This window comes from Anolis sagrei, chromosome 12, assembly GCF_037176765.1.
Source record: "Anolis sagrei isolate rAnoSag1 chromosome 12, rAnoSag1.mat, whole genome shotgun sequence".
Lineage (NCBI taxonomy): Eukaryota > Metazoa > Chordata > Lepidosauria > Squamata > Dactyloidae > Anolis > Anolis sagrei.
In genome coordinates, this window is record NC_090032.1 from 8,292,703 (window position 1) to 8,309,494 (window position 16,792).

The 16,792-nt window shown below is 43.3% G+C and overlaps 1 protein-coding gene across 1 annotated transcript in view; it reads right to left on the bottom strand.

Annotated features, from left to right (window-relative positions):
• Positions 1-3,779: 3,779 nt before the first annotated feature.
• The window catches only part of ACKR1 (atypical chemokine receptor 1 (Duffy blood group)), a 36,531-nt gene continuing 23,518 nt past the window's right edge, over positions 3,780-16,792 (bottom strand). Inside the window, exon 2 of the mRNA XM_060758533.2 lies at positions 3,780-4,838. Within this exon, the coding sequence (XP_060614516.2) occupies positions 3,918-4,838 (921 nt within the window). The 3' untranslated portion in view covers positions 3,780-3,917. The remainder of the gene's footprint in view (positions 4,839-16,792) is intronic.

Below are 16,792 nucleotides of genomic sequence, written 5' to 3' on the forward strand. Positions count from 1 at the left end.
GTGAAGCAAAACTTTGAGGCTTTGAAAAGCTGGGTTTGTCTATTGGAAGTTTCTCAGGCTAGTGCAGCCGGATGGTGAAACATAGCTGGTATTCTTTTAGTCTAAGGAGAGGCTAAAGAATAGTTTACTTAGTATTTGATCTAGGGAGGATCAACTAAGGGAAACATCCCTGTATGGAAACTTTGTCTGAAACAAGTGCTCTACGTCAGAAAGATACTGTGTTACTTGAAAGAATGAACTGTTAAAGTTACAAGTATTATTCCAAGTGCAACAAGGAAAAGTTACGTCTTGCAACCACACGCTGTGTACTTAATAAAATTGTTAACTTTTATTTGAAGATTGCCTCAGCTCCGTCTATTCTGTGTCCAAAGTGCCATTTCTCTCAATATTACAACTTACCTCACGTGGTGGCAGAAACGTAGGGAAAAGTAACCAAATAAATCTACATTCTTCTCTCCAGTCACGCTACAGTATATACAGTGTAATTACTACTAAGTTATTACTTTCTTAATAAAGGAGGAGGTGCAATTGAACAGCCTCCCTTCTAACTTGATGGTAAATTTGGTTCCTAATCGGCAACCTCCATTGCAAATCGGCTAAGTCTTTTTAAAATTGGGAACTGGGGTAAAATCTCCTGAATACTGGTTCCTTTCAAATTGGTGGCAACAATAAATTATCCCTCAGCTCCCCTGCTTCTTTTCAAGCACCAACCCCAAGAGTTGGACACAACTGGGGAAAACCTTTACCTAGGTTTGGGGGCAATACTCTTTCCCAGACTCTCTCCTTGCAATGCAACCCCTTCCAGAATGAACCTAAATACCGTTCAGTGCCCAAATTGGTTGAGCATAAATGGCACTCCCTGTCAGCCTCCCAGGTTGCCATTCCAGTCCAATTGTCACAATGTTTTCATCGCAGGTATTGCTTCCAGTTCAGGTCTGCAAAAGCGACCAAGGCAGGCCTTCCTCTCTTCTTCTGTCAACCTTAATGGAGCGAGCAGCTCTCCTCTCAGTGAGCAAACAAAAGAGCTCTCCAGGGTGCCTCCTTGCAAGGTTTTGGATGGAAAAGGCTGGAGGAAAGAAGGAGGGAGGGATCTGGAGTTTTATTTTTCCAGAAAAGGCCCTTCTTCCTAAAGCCTCGGGGTCTAATTTGCCACCTCTCTGCAGCCTGTACCCAAACAACGTTGGCAGGGAACTGGCGATGGAGGATGCATTCAAATAACCATCCTCAGAGGCATTCCAAGAAACGAGCCAGAGGGAGGATTAAGGCAGGTCTTTCTTTCTGAGGGGCAGACTCTGAAAGAGGGAAGAGCCCCGAGTCTAAACTATCTATTAGGCATGGTTAGGTACCCTCGGACTCTTCGTAATTCGGAATAAATTCGGAAAAATTACCTTGTTTTGATGTTTGATTTTATATTGCTGTGTTGTCTATTAAATTGGTTTTTGCATTTTATGTATTTTATTTTTTGGTTTTGTTATGTTTTTGTGTGTTGTTGTTCATTCGTTCAGTCGTCTCCGACTCTTCGTGACCTCATGAACCAGCCCACGCCAGAGCTCCCTGTCGGCCGTCACCACCCCCAGCTCCTTCAAGGTCAGACCAGTCACTTCAAGGATGCCCCGAGTCCCCCTGGGGGAGATGGAGCGGGGTATAAATAAAGTTTTATTATATTACTAGCCGTCCCCTGCCACGCGTTGCTGTGGCCCACATGGGGGTTCTGTGTGGGAGGTTTGGTCCAATTCTATCGGTGGGGTTCAGAATGCTCTGTGATTGTAGGTGAACTATAAATCCCAGCAAATGGGATTTCCCAAATGTCAAGATTCTATTTTCCCCAAACCCCACCAGTGTTCATATTTGGGCATATTGAGTATTTGTGTAGAGTTTGGTCTGTGTGGGAGGTTTGGCCCAATTCTATCAGTGGAGTTCAGAATGCTCTGTGATTGTAGGTGAACTATAAATCCCAGTAACTACAACTCCCAAATGACAAGATTCTATTTTCCCCAAACCCCACCAGTGTTCATATTTGGGCATATTGAGTATTTGTGTAGAGTTTGGTCTGTGTGGGAGGTTTGGCCCAATTCTATCGGTGGGGTTCAGAATGCTCTGTGATTGTAGGTGAACTATAAATCCCAGCAAATGGGACTCCCAAATGTCAAGATTCTATTTTCCCCAAACCCCACCAGTGTTCATATTTGGGCATATTGAGTATTTGTGTAGAGTTTGGTCTGTGTGGGAGGTTTGGCCCAATTCTATCGGCGGGGTTCAGAATGCTCTGTGATTGTAGGTGAACTATAAATCCCAGTAACTACAACTCCCAAATGTCAAGATTCTATTTTCCCCAAACCCCACCAGTGTTCACATTTGGGCATATTGAGTATTCATGCCAAGTTTGGTCCAGCTCCATCATTGTTTGAGTCCAGAGTGATCTCTGGATGTAAGTGAACTACAAATCCAAAACCAAAGGACACTGCCCACCAAACTCTTCCAGTATTTTCTGTTGGTCATGGGAGAACTGTGTACCAAGTTTGGTTCAATTCCATCATTGGTGGAGTTCAAAATGTTCTTTGATTGTAGGTGAACTATAAATCCCATCAACACAACTCCCAAATGACAAAAAAAAAAAAAAACCCTCCCAACCCCACCAGTATTCAAATTTGAGTGTATTGGGTATTTGTGCCAAATTTGGTCCAGTGAATGAAAATAGGTCCTGTATATCAGATGTTTACTTTTCCAAGTTATTTATTATTTATTTATTTACAATTCATAACAGTAGCAAAATTACAGTTATGAAGTAGCGACGAAAATAATGTTATGGTTGGGGGTCACCACAACATGAGGAATTGTATTAAGTAGGCTTGGGCGATCAAGAAAAAAATTGGTTCTAAACTCGTTTCGTTTCTAGAGTGCGCTAGTGTGTCTAAATTCTGAGGACTTCCGAAATTTAAGATTTTGAAATTTCGAAATTTCCGAAATTTCGTAAATTACGAATCGATTCGTTAATGGCGGACGCGATTGCGCAATATGCTAAAAAAACCTCCAAATGGGACAGGGGGAACTTCTGAAGCTTCCCTCTCCCTCTGTTGTTGACTGTTGGTGTGATAAAACAAACAACAACTATATTATATTATATTATATTATATTATATTATATTATATTATATTATATTATATTATTATAATATTATTATAATATATTGTTGTATATTATATTATAATATTATTATATTATATTATTGTATATTATTATATTATATTATATTATGTTATTGTATATTATATTATATTATTATTATATTATATTACTTTATATTATAATATATAATATTATATATATAATATATAATATTATATATATAATATAATATAATATAATATTATAATATATTATATGTATTATATTATATTATATTATACAATTATAATATAATATAATAATATAGTAATAAAATATATAATATTATAATATAATATAATATAATATATACAATACTATAATGTAATAGTATTATAATAATATAATATAATATTATATATTATATTATTATATTATTATTATATTATATATTATATTATAGCATTGTATATTAGAGTGAGGCAAGAAGAAGCATGAGGAAAGAGGAGGGAAGCAGCAGAGCAAAGGGACCGGAAGTGGGGTAAATGCGAGATTGTAAAACTTGCACCAGACATACGAAAATAATTACGAAATAATTACGAAATAATTACGAAATAATTACGAAATAATTACGTAAATTGGAAACATTGTTCCGATTCTTAATTACTCCTCACACTATTCCTGCATGGTTCGATATTGGATCGTAAGCTAATTTAAATACGAATTAATAACGAATTACGAAATTAACGAACTGGATCGCCCAAGCCTAGTATTAAGCTGTTGCGGCATTCAGAAGGTTGAGAACCACTGATTTAGGGTCCTCCTGCTTTGCTGATTCGTCGGCGACAGATGCCCGAAACCAAAATTAAGAGGGGCAACAAGAAACAATGCAGGATGCCAAATCCTTCTGATAACCCCAGAAAGTAGTCAAGATGTTCTTGGAAACGGCAAGTAGACGTTATCAACCCATCCTGTCGTAATTTGTCCAGGAGCAGGACTACTCCATAGGGCGACCAGAAAATGTAAAAAAGCCAGCCCAGATCGAGTTGTATACACTTGCTTTCTCCATGCCACTTCAGAGCCACTTTGGTCACAAGCATCGCCAGTGGGAGGATGACAAAAGTAGCCAGAGAGACCAGGATGTGAGCCAGAGACCACAGTTGGAGATCTGGTTCCAAGCTTGAGAAGCAGTCATCGCCGGGGCTGCTAATGACAATCGCGGGCGTCGCACACAGGAATCCCAGAAGCCAGAGTACGGTGAGGAAGATGGAGTGAGGAATGGCTGAAGGCATGTGACATGCACTACCGGCCACCATCAACCCTTGTGCAAAGAGGCAGCCAAACTTCAAGGCACGGGCCACCTGGCAGAAATGAGGACCAAAGACCCACCCGTGCTTGATCCCCACGGCAAAGAATGGCAAGGTGGCGGCAAAGAGACCGGTGGCTCCCGACATTAAGAAGAGCTGATACTTTCTTGGATGGCGCTCCTTCCACATGATGGGACTCTTGGCCAAGGATAGGCCAAGGGCCAAGCTGGAGACTAAGCCCAAAAGGCTGATGACCACCAGCAATGCTAAGATGCTGCTGAGGAAATTGAGGCAGTAAGTGAACTGGCACGGCTCAGGAAGGATACCATCGTAGGATGGATACTCATCATAGGTGTAGTTACTGGTAAAGTTGGCCAACAAGTCTTCGAATTCTTCAAAGTCCAGCGTTGTGACCCGGCTCTTATTCTAAAAAAGAAGGAAGACATGATAAAGGCATGAGATGCATGGCCTGGTTTTTCAGAACTCGTTCCACCTTAAATTTCTTCAGCAATCCAGAGATTAATTAAGGCAGCGTTTCCCAACCTTCTTAATGCTGTGACCCCTTAATAGAGTTCCTCATGTGGTGGTGACTCCCAACCATAACATTATTTTCGTTGCTATGCCATAACTGTCATTTCGCTACTGTTATGAATCATTATGTAAATGCCTGATGTTCTCCAGACATTATGTAAATGTCTGGAGAACAAGCCCTATGAGGAGCGGCTTAGGGAACTGGGCATGTTTAGCCCGAAGAAGAGAAGGCTGAGAGGAGATATGATAGCCATGTATAAATATGTGAGAGGAAGCCACAGGGAGGAGGGAGCAAGCTTGTTTTCTGCTTCCTTGGAGACTAGGACGCGGAACAATGGCTTCAAACTACAAGAGAGGAGATTCCATCTGAACATGAGGAAGAACTTCCTGACTGTGAGAGCCGTTCAGCAGTGGAACTCTCTGCCCCGGAGTGTGGTGGAGGCTCCTTCTTTGGAAGCTTTTAAGCAGAGGCTGGATGGCCATTTGTCAGGGGTGATTTGAATGCAATATTCCTGCTTCTTGGCAGGGGGTTGGACTGGATGGCCCATGAGGTCTCTTCCAACTCTTTGATTCTATGATTCTATGATATGCAGGATGTATTTTCATTCACTGGACCAAATTTGGCACTGTGCAGAAGTTATTGATACTGTGTATATGTTTAACTGTTAGAATATATTCGTGTTGGTAACAGTAGCTGAAGCTAGAGCTAACTGGTTGTATCCACAGTGGCGTTGCCAAGGAGACCAGGCAAGAGAGTGAGAAGTAGGCGGAGCAAGAGAATGTTATCTGCGTCTTTGAAAAGAAGCAGTTCAGTTGGTGTTAGGAGTTCGGAGATAGCAGTTGAGAGAGGAGAGTGGAGAAGCAGTGTGTGTGAATAGCGGTTTCTTCAATCTAGGAAGGCTGAAGGGAGAAACCTAATTAGTTTCTTTAGTCAGAGAGGACTAAGGGAAGCTTGTTTAGATCACTAGTTAGAAAAGAACTAGAGATCTAGGATTTGATCAAGAAAGGATCGAATAGGAAGGCTATTTACCTCAGGAAACATTGTTTAAGAAAGTGCTCCACCACAGTAAAAGTCAATCACAAGTGTGTCATCGAGAAGAGTGAACTGTATTGCAAACTAAGTTACATTCCAAGTTCTATAAGTTATTCTAAGTTATTCCAAGTTATTTAACAGCCTGTAACCATATGCTTTGTACAAAATAAACTTATTAACTTTTGTTGAAGACCGTGTCATCTCAATTTATCTGCGTCTGGGGAGCCAGTTCTCATCGGCAATACCTCACGTTGGTGGCAGTTACCGTAATTACATCCATAATCATCCGCACCTGTATAATCGGTGGCAGAATTTAAGAACAGTCTATACAATTGGTGACAGAGGGTGGGTTCTTTAAAGTTAAAAACCCTATACCCTGTCTGTTGTTGGAATTGCACCTTCGCAATTGGCACAATTGTACAACTGGTGCGTGCAGACATCGCAAATTTGGTGTCAGAGGGATAGACTTCGCAAATTGGTGGCAGCCCTGTACAATTGGCAGCGTCTTCGCAGGCACAAATACCCAATACGCCGAAAATTGAATACTGGTGGGATTGGAGGGGGTTGATTTTGTCATTTGGGAGTTGTAGTTGCTGGGATTTATAGCACCAGTGTTAGAGACCCTAAATTGGGTCTTCTTAGGCCCACATCACGTGAACACGTAAGGAAGGAGACAGTCCCCCAAAAATTAAGAAAACAAGGTTTATTTTAGTTTCTTCATGAAGAAGACGGACAGCCTGGCAGCATACGCAGATGCTACCCTTCAAGTGACTGCCACCCCCCTCCTCCTTTTCTGCTGATTTTTATACTCAAGTAATAGGTCATGGAAAGTATTCTCTTTCCAGCCCCTCTCCCTTGACCTTTTGATGGAAAGTACCTTCTTGTACCTGCAGACTCTGTGCTTAACCACAACCTTTGAACTTAACCACAACACAACTTCCACCCTCTACATGTCACATCTTGTTTCTTAAAAATATTTTCTTCCGTGTTGCTCCTTTTCTACAGAGAAAGGGTATATTTTTCTTTTGCTGTTAATTTCATTCAAAGCCCCTTGCTTAGCATTTGCAAATTTCACTCAAAGACCCTTTCACCGGGACTGTGACACAGCTGGCTGGGTGTCAGCTGCATTAAGATCACTACTGACCAAAAGGTCATGAGTTCAAAGCCAGTCCGGGTCAGAGTGAGCTTCTGGCCAATTTGTGTAGCTTGTTGTCAGAGGCGGCCCTAGATAATTTTCAATGGTAAGCAAACAGTATTTTGGCACCCCCCCAGCCAATCACTGATATATATTTCCTGTTCGTCGTGGGAGTTCTGTGTGCCATATTTGGTTCAATTCCATCATTGGTGGAGTTCAGAATGCTCTTTGATTGTAGGTGAACTATACATCCCATGCTCTTTGATTGTAGGAAGTTGTGGTTGCTGGGATTTATAGTTCACCTACAATCAAAGAACATTCTGAATTCCACCAATGATGGAATTGAACCAAACTTGGCACACAGAACACCCATGACCAACAGAAAACACTAGAAGGGATTGGTGGGCATTGACCTTGAGTTTGGGAGTTGTAGTTCACCTACATCCAGAGAGCACTGTGGACTCAAACAATGATGGATCTGGACCAAACATGGCACGAATACTCAGTATGCCCAAATGTGAACACTGGTGGAGTTTGGAGAAAATAGACCTTGACATTTGGGAGTTGATGTTGCTGGGATTTATAGTTCACCTACAATCAAAGAACATTCTGAATTCCACCAATGATGGAATTGAACCAAACTTGGCACACAGAACTCCCATAACCAACAGAAAACACTGGAAAGGTTTGGTAGGCATTGACCTTGAGTTGGGAGTTGTAGTTCACCTACATCCAGAGAGCACTGTGGACTCAAACAATGGATCTGGACCAAGCTTGGCATGAATACTCAATATGCACAAATGTGAACACTGGTGGAGTTTGGGAAAATAGTCCTTGACATTTGGGAGTTATAGTTGCTGGGATTTATAGTTCACCTACAATCAAAGAGCCCCTTGAACCTCACCAACAATAGAATTGGACCAAACATCCCATACAGAACTACCATGCCTTGAAGGGACTTTCTGGCTCGAGCCTCCCTCCAGCCTCACATGCTCTCCCTCACCTGAACATGCAATGAACATGCCTGCTCTCCCCTCCCTGCCTGGAGTCTCAGAAACAGCCTTTCCCTTGGCCAATCACAGTGAAGAGGAAGAGAAGGAAGGAAGGAGAGAATTAAAGCAAAAAAGGGAAGAAAGGAGAGAAAGAGGGAGAAAATGTTGGCCACAGCAACGCGTGAATTGGTACAGCTTGTATAAAATATAGTAAGCAATCTGAATTACATACATAAGAAATAACTAGTATAGGAGGCTTGTAGAAGGTTGCTATTTCCAACACATATATCTTGAGATTGCTTGGAAGATTATAGGATGCATACCATAAGTTTGATCAACTTTATCCGTATTTGTTCTGCCTCGTTTTTCCTGATCTGAATGTTACCCCATTTCTCTGGACTCCTGATTCATAAGCACTGGGACTCACTTTCTGTCAGACAGATTGGAAGGACAAGACATAAACCATCCCAGGTGGATTTACTGACTGTTTATGGCAAGCTCTGCACCCATTTCCCCCCGGCCATATTTACCCAAAGTAATTGTGTTCGGAAGGGCACATCCACTGCCTGGGCTCGGAAGACGATGCCACAAATTTCCCTGGCTGTAGCTTTTGATTTAACTCTTCTTTCTTTCGCCTCTGCTTCAGAAAGAGATGGAACTGGCCTTCCCAATATATAATTCTCACCAACTAGAAGCAGGTAGTTTTCAAACATTAATGAACTAATAAGTGCAGTCTTGCCTCGTGTTTGTAAGCAATGATTTATTTTTTATTTATCGTGTCATCAGCAACCTATTCTAACAGCAACAATTCTAACAGAGCAAAACAAACACACAGATTAAAAAGAAAAAGAAAAAAACCACACAGATTTTGAAACTTGGTAGCTGATTAAATGTCCTTTGACCAGTATCTGGCCACTTGGAGTGCCTCTGGTGTTGCCGCAAGAAGGTCCTCCATTGTGCATGTGGCAGGGCTCAGGTTGCATTGCAGCAGGTGGTCAGTGGTTTGTTCTTCTCCGCACTCGCATGCCGAGGATTCCACTTTGTACCCCATTTCTTGAGATTGGCTCTGCATCTCGTGGTGCCAGAGCGCAGTCTGTTCAGCGCCCTCCAAGTCGCCCAGTCTTCTGTGTGCCCAGGGGGGAGTCTCTCATCTGGTATCACCCATGGATTGAGGTGCTGGGTTTGGGCCTGCCACTTTTGGACTCTCGCTTGCTGGGGTGTTCCAGCGAGTATCTCTGTAGATCCGAGAAACCTATGTCTTGATTTAAGTCGTTGACGTGCTGGCTGATACCCAAACAGGGGATGAGCTGGAGATGTCTCTGCCTTGGTCCTTTCACTATTGGCTGCTACTTCCCGGCGGATGTCAGGTGGTGCAATACCGGCTAAGCAGTGTAATTTCTTCAGTGGTGTGGGGCGCAGACACCCTGTGATAATGCGGCATGTCTCATTAAGAGCCACATCTACTGTTTTAGTGTGGTGAGATGTGTTCCACACTGGGCATGCATACTTAGCAGCGGAGTAGCATAGCGCAAGGGCAGATGTCTTCACTGTGTCTGGTTGTGATCCCCAGGTTGTGCCAGTCAGCTTTCGTATGATGTTGTTTCTAGCGCCCACTTTTTGTTTGATGTTCAGGCAGTGCGTCTTGTAGGTCAGAACACGGTCCAGAGTGACTCCCAGGTATTTGCGTGTGTTGCAATGCTCCAGTGGGATTCCTTCCCAGGTAATCCTCAGAGCTCGGGATGCTTGTCTGTTCTTAAGGTGAAAGGCGCATGTCTGTGTTTTAGATGGATTAGGGATCAGTTGGTTTTCCCTGTAATAGGCAGTAAGAGCACCTAGAGCTTCGGAGAGCTTCTTTTCAACCATCTCAAAGCTCCCTGCTTGAGCGGTAATGGCACGATCATCAGCATAGATGAAACTCTCTGTCCCTTCTGGCAGTGGCTGGTCATTTGTGTAGATGTTGAACATGGATGGAGCAAGCACGCTCCCCTGAGGCAGGCCGTTCTTCTGTTTCCGCCATCTGCTTCTCTGGCCCTGGAACTCAACAAAGAAGCTCCTGTTTTGTAGCAGGTTTCCTATGAGGCGCATGAGGTGGTCATCCTTTGTGATATTATACATTTTTCTCAGGAGGAGGCAGTGGTTCACAGTATCATAGGCTGCTGACAAGTCTATGAAGACAGTTCCTGTGATCTGCCCCCTTTCAAAGCCATCTTCTATGTGCTGAGTCAGGTTCAGCACTTGCGATGTGCAGCTTTTGCCTTTCCTGAAGCCAGCTTGCTGTGGGATCAGACAGGGGTCTATATTTTCCATAATTCTATGCAAAGTAAGTCTCTCCAGAACTTTGTAGAGGTGGCACAACAGGGAGATTGGTCTGTAGCTTTTTGGGTCATTAGAGTCTTTGCCTGGCTTCAAGATGGCGATGACTTGCTTTCCTCCAGATTTTGGGGATCTGACAGGATGCAGTGCAGTTGTTCATCAGCTCCAGCAGCCAGTGCCTTGCTTTTGGACCAAAGTTCTTGATTTGTTCCATCCGTAGATCATCCAAGCCAGCTGCTTTGCCATTATTACATTTGTTGAGAGCCATGTCCAATTCAGTAGATGTAAAGATGTAAAGGGTTCATGAACCAATGATGATGGAAAAGGAGGGAGAAAAGGAGGGAGAGGAAAGAAGGCAAGGAGAAGAAGGAAGAGGAATGGAAAAGAAGAAATAGAGGAGAAAGAAGTGACGAGTGGAGTGCCGCAGGGTTCCGTCCTGGGCCCGGTCCTGTTCAACATCTTTATTAATGACTTAGATCAGCGGTTCTCAACCTTGCTAATGCTGTGACCCCTAAATGCAGTTCCATATGTTGTGGTGGCCCCCAACCATATTATTGTTTTCGTTGCTACTTGATACCTGTCATTTTACTACTGTTATAAATCGTAATGTAAATATCCGACATGCAGGTTGTATTTTCATTCACTGGACTAAATTGAGCACAAATACCCAATATGCCCAAATGTGGATGCTAGTGGGGTTGGGGGGAGGATTGATTTTGTAATTTAGGAGTTGTAGTTGCTGGGATTTATAGATCACCTATAATCAAAGAGCATTCTAGACACCACCAGTGATTGATTTAAACCAAACTTGGCACACAGAACTCCCATGACCAACAGAAAATACTGGAAGGGTTTGGTGGGCATTGACCTTGAGTTTGGGAGTTGTAGTTCACCTATATCCAGAGGAGTGCTGTGGATTCATGCAATGATTGAGCTGGACTAGGCTTGGGCGGTTTCGTTTGTTAATTTCGTAATTCGTTATTAATTCGTATTTAAATTAGCTTACGATCCAATATTGAGCCATGCAAGAATAGTGTGAGGAGTAAATTAGATTCGAAACAATTTTTTCAATTTATTTCGTAATTATTTCGTAATTGTTTAGTAATTATTTAGTAATTATTTAGTAATTATTTAGTAATTATTTTCACATATCTGGTGCATGATAATATAATATAGTTGTTGTTTGTTTTATCACACCGACAGTCAACAACAGAGGGAGAGGGAAGCTTCAGAAGTTCCCCCTGTCCCATTTGGAGGTCTTTTTAGCATATTGTGCAATTGCGTCCGCCATTAACGAATCGATTCGTAATTTTACGAAATTTCGTATATTTCAAAAATTTTAAAAGGAAAATTTCGGAATTATTAAAAAAAACGAAACGCAAGGGCCCCCTAAAAACAAAACGAGTTTAGAAGCAAATTTTTCCGTGGTTACCCAAGCCTAATCTGGACCAAACTTGGCACAAATACTCAGTATGCCCAAATTGTGAATACTGGTGGAGTCTGGGGAAAATAGACTTTGACATCTGCGAGTTGTAGTTGTTGGGATTTATAGTTCACCTACAATCAAAGAGCATTCTGAACTCCACCAACAATAGAATTGGATCAAATTTCCACACAGAATCCCAATGACCAACAGAAAATACAATGTTTTCTGGTGGTCTTTGGCGACTCCTTTAACACCCCCTCACGACCCCCTCAGGGGTCCCGACCCCCAGGTTGAGAAACACTGACTTAGATGAAGGGTTAGAAGGCATGATCATCAAGTGTGCAGACGACACCAAATTGGGAGGGAGAGCCAATACTCCAGAGGACAGGAGCAGGATTCAAAATGATCTTGACAGATTAGAGAGATGAAGGGCCAAAACTAACAAAATGAAGTTCAACAGTGACAAATGCAAGATACTCCACTTAGGCAGAAAAAAATGAAATGCAAAGATACAGAATGGGGGACAATGCCTGGCTCGAGAGCAGTACGTGTGAAAAAGATCTTGGAGTCCTCGTGGACAACAAGTTAAACATGAGCCAACAATGTGATGTGGCGGCAAAAAAAGCCAGTGGGATTTTGGCCTGCATCAATAAGAGCCTAGTGTCTAGATCTAGGGAAGTCATGCTACCCCTCTATTCTGCCTTGGTTAGACAACGCCTGGAATATTGTGTCCAATTCTGGGCGCCACAATTCAAGAGAGATATTGACAAGCTGGAATGTGTCCAGCTTGGAATATCTGAAATTTGCAAATGAGCAAATTCGCTATCTATCTCAGAGATTATGCTCAAGCCTAAACAAGACATTCATGCAGGGGCGGCTCGTCCATTACGCGAAGTAAGCGGTCGCAGAACACTTTTTTTTGCCAGGGGCGCAGAGGCGCCTTTGTAAATACCCCTCAACCGCCACTTGAGGAGCACCCCCTCAGCTCACAACAGCCCTAGCAGTCCGGGGGGAGCCTCGGCTTTCTTGCCTTGCTGCCGGGCGATCCTCTTCCCAAAGGGGCCGGGCCCTTGAGCTTCGTCTAGCCCCTCTCATTCCTTTTCCACCCGGCCACTGGGTGCACGAGCAGAGCCGGCGCTCAATCATTCTCCGCGTTCGCTCCCTTTCTCGATCCCCCAGCGCTCCACCCGCCTCCTCTCCTCTCCCCAATCCGCGGGTGGGCCAAGGGACGGAGCCGCCGCAACTGGCCCACTTCGGGTCTGGAGGCATGTCTGAAGACCCCAGCATGCGCACCAAAAGTCGCCTCTTCTCCTGACTTTCTATTCAGCCATTGGGACCGAGAGAGAGAGAGAGAGAGCCCCTCCGGCTGGAGGTATTTCCTACCTCCGCTCCCTCCTTTGTTTTTGCGCCTACCTTCAGGAAAGGTGGGCATCTCCACCTCTGTCTCTCTCTCTCTCTCTCTCCCTCTTGGTCCCAATGGCTGATGAGAAAATCAGGAGAAGAGGTGTCTTTTGGTGCACATGCCGGGGTCTTCAGGCACGCCTCCGGACCCAAAGCAAGCAAGTGCGGCAAGTGTAGTTACTGGGATGTATAGTTCACCTACAATCAAAGAGCATTCTGAACTCCACCAATGATGGAATTGAACCAAATATGGCACACAGAACTCCCACGACAAACAGAAAATATATATCTGATTGGTTGGGGGGGGGGGGGTGCCAAAATACTGTTTGCTTACCTTTGAAAATTACCTAGGGCCGCCTCTGCATTCATGTTCCAAATACAACTCACGAACATAGCCTAAAGGCAACCATACCCGATATTTTAAATAATATTCTGCATGAAACAAAGTTGGCATCCACTGAATCATCGGAAAGCAACAGTGTTGCTCTCCAAGCCATTCGGGCGGGCAATTTTGGAATATGGAATATTGTGGAATTCTAGATAAGGGGTGTTCAATCACGGGAAGTCTATAAGGTGTGAGTATTTGCCCAATGGCAACTATTTTCTCTCTCTTAACAAAAAGGCATCTGTGCAAGACTCAAGGGCTATTGGCAAAAGCTTACACTCTTATAGGAAAAACTGTGGGCGAGGGTTAAGTGGAGTGATGGGGCAGCCGCCGATGCTTTGAATGCACCCAGCGGCTGAAGGATGGATTAGGTATGCCTTGAAGTATTGCAAGGTTTTGTGTTCCTTAATACATGGGAAAGGTGTGGGAGTCTGCGTTTGTATATGTGTGCGCCGGGTTTAAAACTCAAGGCGCACGAGATGCATTTGGCCCAAGAAGAAGGCTCTGAAGGGCACACTCCACCAGCATGAGAATGAGCCTCCCTGCTTGCCTCCCTTTTGCTTTGATAACTTTATGCCTCCCCTGTCAGGCCGCAGCTCTGAATTAATGGAAATTTATTTCTCACCTTAGCCTTTTCTTAAACAAGTTTATTGTCTGCGAGTTACGTTTATTAGTGCCAAGCAGCTCAGGAAAAGGCCAGGGCGTTGCGCTTGGCGGAAGAGGAGAAACCTGCATTCGCAGCAAGAAGGAGAAAAGAAAACGATGGGGACCAGCAAGGAAAGGCAGATTGGTGCAGTCTGTTCCTCATGAAATAATGTTTTGTTTTTTTAAAAAAATGCATTTTGTGTGCTCTCTCCCCCTCCCAAATTGCATCAATGAACTCACGTTGACGACAACAAAGGTATGTTTCAGAAATGCTAAACCCCATATAAACACATGTTGCCAAATGCTATCTATTTATTAGGGCTGGGCGGTTTCGTTCGTTAATTTCGTAATTCGTTATTAATTCGTTATTTTTTTTGATAACGAAGCGATATTGAACCATTCAGGAGCAACTAAAAAACGAAATGAATTTTTTCAATTTGTTTCGTAATTGTTTTGTAATTGTTTCGAAATCAATTCGTAATTGATTCAAAATCGTTTCGTTATTATTTCCGCATGTCTGGTGCAAGTTTTATAGTCGTTGTTTGTTTTCTCAGTGAAAAAAAAATAAATTATCACACCAACAGTCAACAACAGAGGGAGAGGGAAGCTTCCTGTCTCATTTGGAAGTTTTTTTAGCGTATTGCGCGATTGCGCCCGCCATTAACGAATCGATTCGTAATTGATTTGTAATTTACGAAATTTCGTAAATAATGAAATTTTTTAAAGGAAAATTTCGGAATTAATTTAAAAATCGAAATGCAAAAACCCCCTAAAAACGAATCGAGTTTAGAAACAAATTTTTCCGTGGTTGCCCAGCCCTACTAACTATCTATCTATCTATCTATCTATCTATCTATCCTTCCTTCCTTCCTTCCTTCCTTCCAGCCATCCATCCACCCACCCACTCACTCACTCACTCTCTCACCCACCCACCCACCCACCCACTCACCCACCCTTCTATCCTCTATCTATCTATCTATCTATCTACCCTTTTATCCATCCATCCATCCATCTCTCTCTCTCTCTCTATCTCTCTATCTTTTTATCCATCTATCTATCATCTATCTATCTATCTATCTATCTATCTATCTATCTACCCTTTTATCCATCCATCCATCCATCTCTCTCTCTCTCTCTATCTCTCTATCTTTTTATCCATCTATCTATCATCTATCTATCCTTCCTTCCATCCTTCCTTCCTTCTTTCCAGCCATCCATCCATCCACCCGCCCGCCTGCCCACCCGCCTGCCCACTCACTCGCCCACTCACTCACTCACTCACTCACCCACTCATCCATCCATCCATCTATCCATCCACCCACTCACCCACCCACCCACTCACCCACCCTTGTATCATCCATCTATCTATCTATCTATCTATCTATCTATCTACCTACCTACCTACCTACCTACCTACCTATCTATCATCTATCTACCCTTTTATCCATCCATCCATCCTTCGATCTCTCTCTCTCTCTCTTTTTATCCATCCATCCTTCGATCCATCCATCCATCTATCTATCTATCTATCTATCTATCTATCTATCCTATCTATCTATCTATCTATCATCTATCTATCTATCTATCTATCTATCTATCCATCCTTCCTTCCTTCCAGCCATCCATCCATCCATCCATCCGCCCGCCCGCCCGCCCGCCTCCACCACACCCCGAGGCAGAGAGTTCCACTGCTGAACGGCTCTCACAGTCAGGAAGTTCTTCCTCGTGTTCAGATGGAATCTCCTCTCTTGTAGTTTGAAGCCATTGTTCCGCATCCTAGTTTCCAAGGAAGCAGAAAACAAGCTGACTCCCTCTCACGTATTTATACATGGCTATCATATCTCCTCTCAGCCTTCTCTTCTTCAGGCTAAACATGCCCAGCTCCTTAAGCCGTTCCTCATAGGGCTTGTTCTCCAGACCCTTGATCATTTTAGTCGCCCTCCTCTGGACACATTCCAGCTTGTCAATATCTCTCTTGAATTGTGGTGCCCAGAATTGGACACAATATTCCAGGTGTGGTCTAACCAAAGCAGAATAGAGGGGTAGCATTACTTCCCTGGACCTAGACACTATGCTCCTATTAATGTTCTACATATAGGTGGCACCACTCGCGCCGTCACAACCAGAGTGTGGTGGAGGCTCCTTCTTTGGAAGCTTTTAAACAGAGGCTGCACGGCCATCTGTCGGGAGGGCTTTGAATGCGATTTTCCTGCTTCTTGGCAGAATGGGGTTGGACTGGATAGCCCATGAGGTCTCGTCCAGCTCTAGGATTCCTATAATTCTAAGAATGTGCCCATTCTCTTCCATTCCTCACATCAGTTAGTGGCCGTCACATTGTCCTTTTTACATTGAGTTCCTGAGTTTATTATGTACCAAAGAGAGCTTTGATTAGGAAAAGCATCCAGAAATCATTCCTTTTTTTTTCCAGGTCACTGCAATCATAACAAGGGAGAACAATGGCCTGGCATGAGCCGGACTTCCCTGCGCTTGTTTAGTGGATGATCCTGGGATGGATGCCA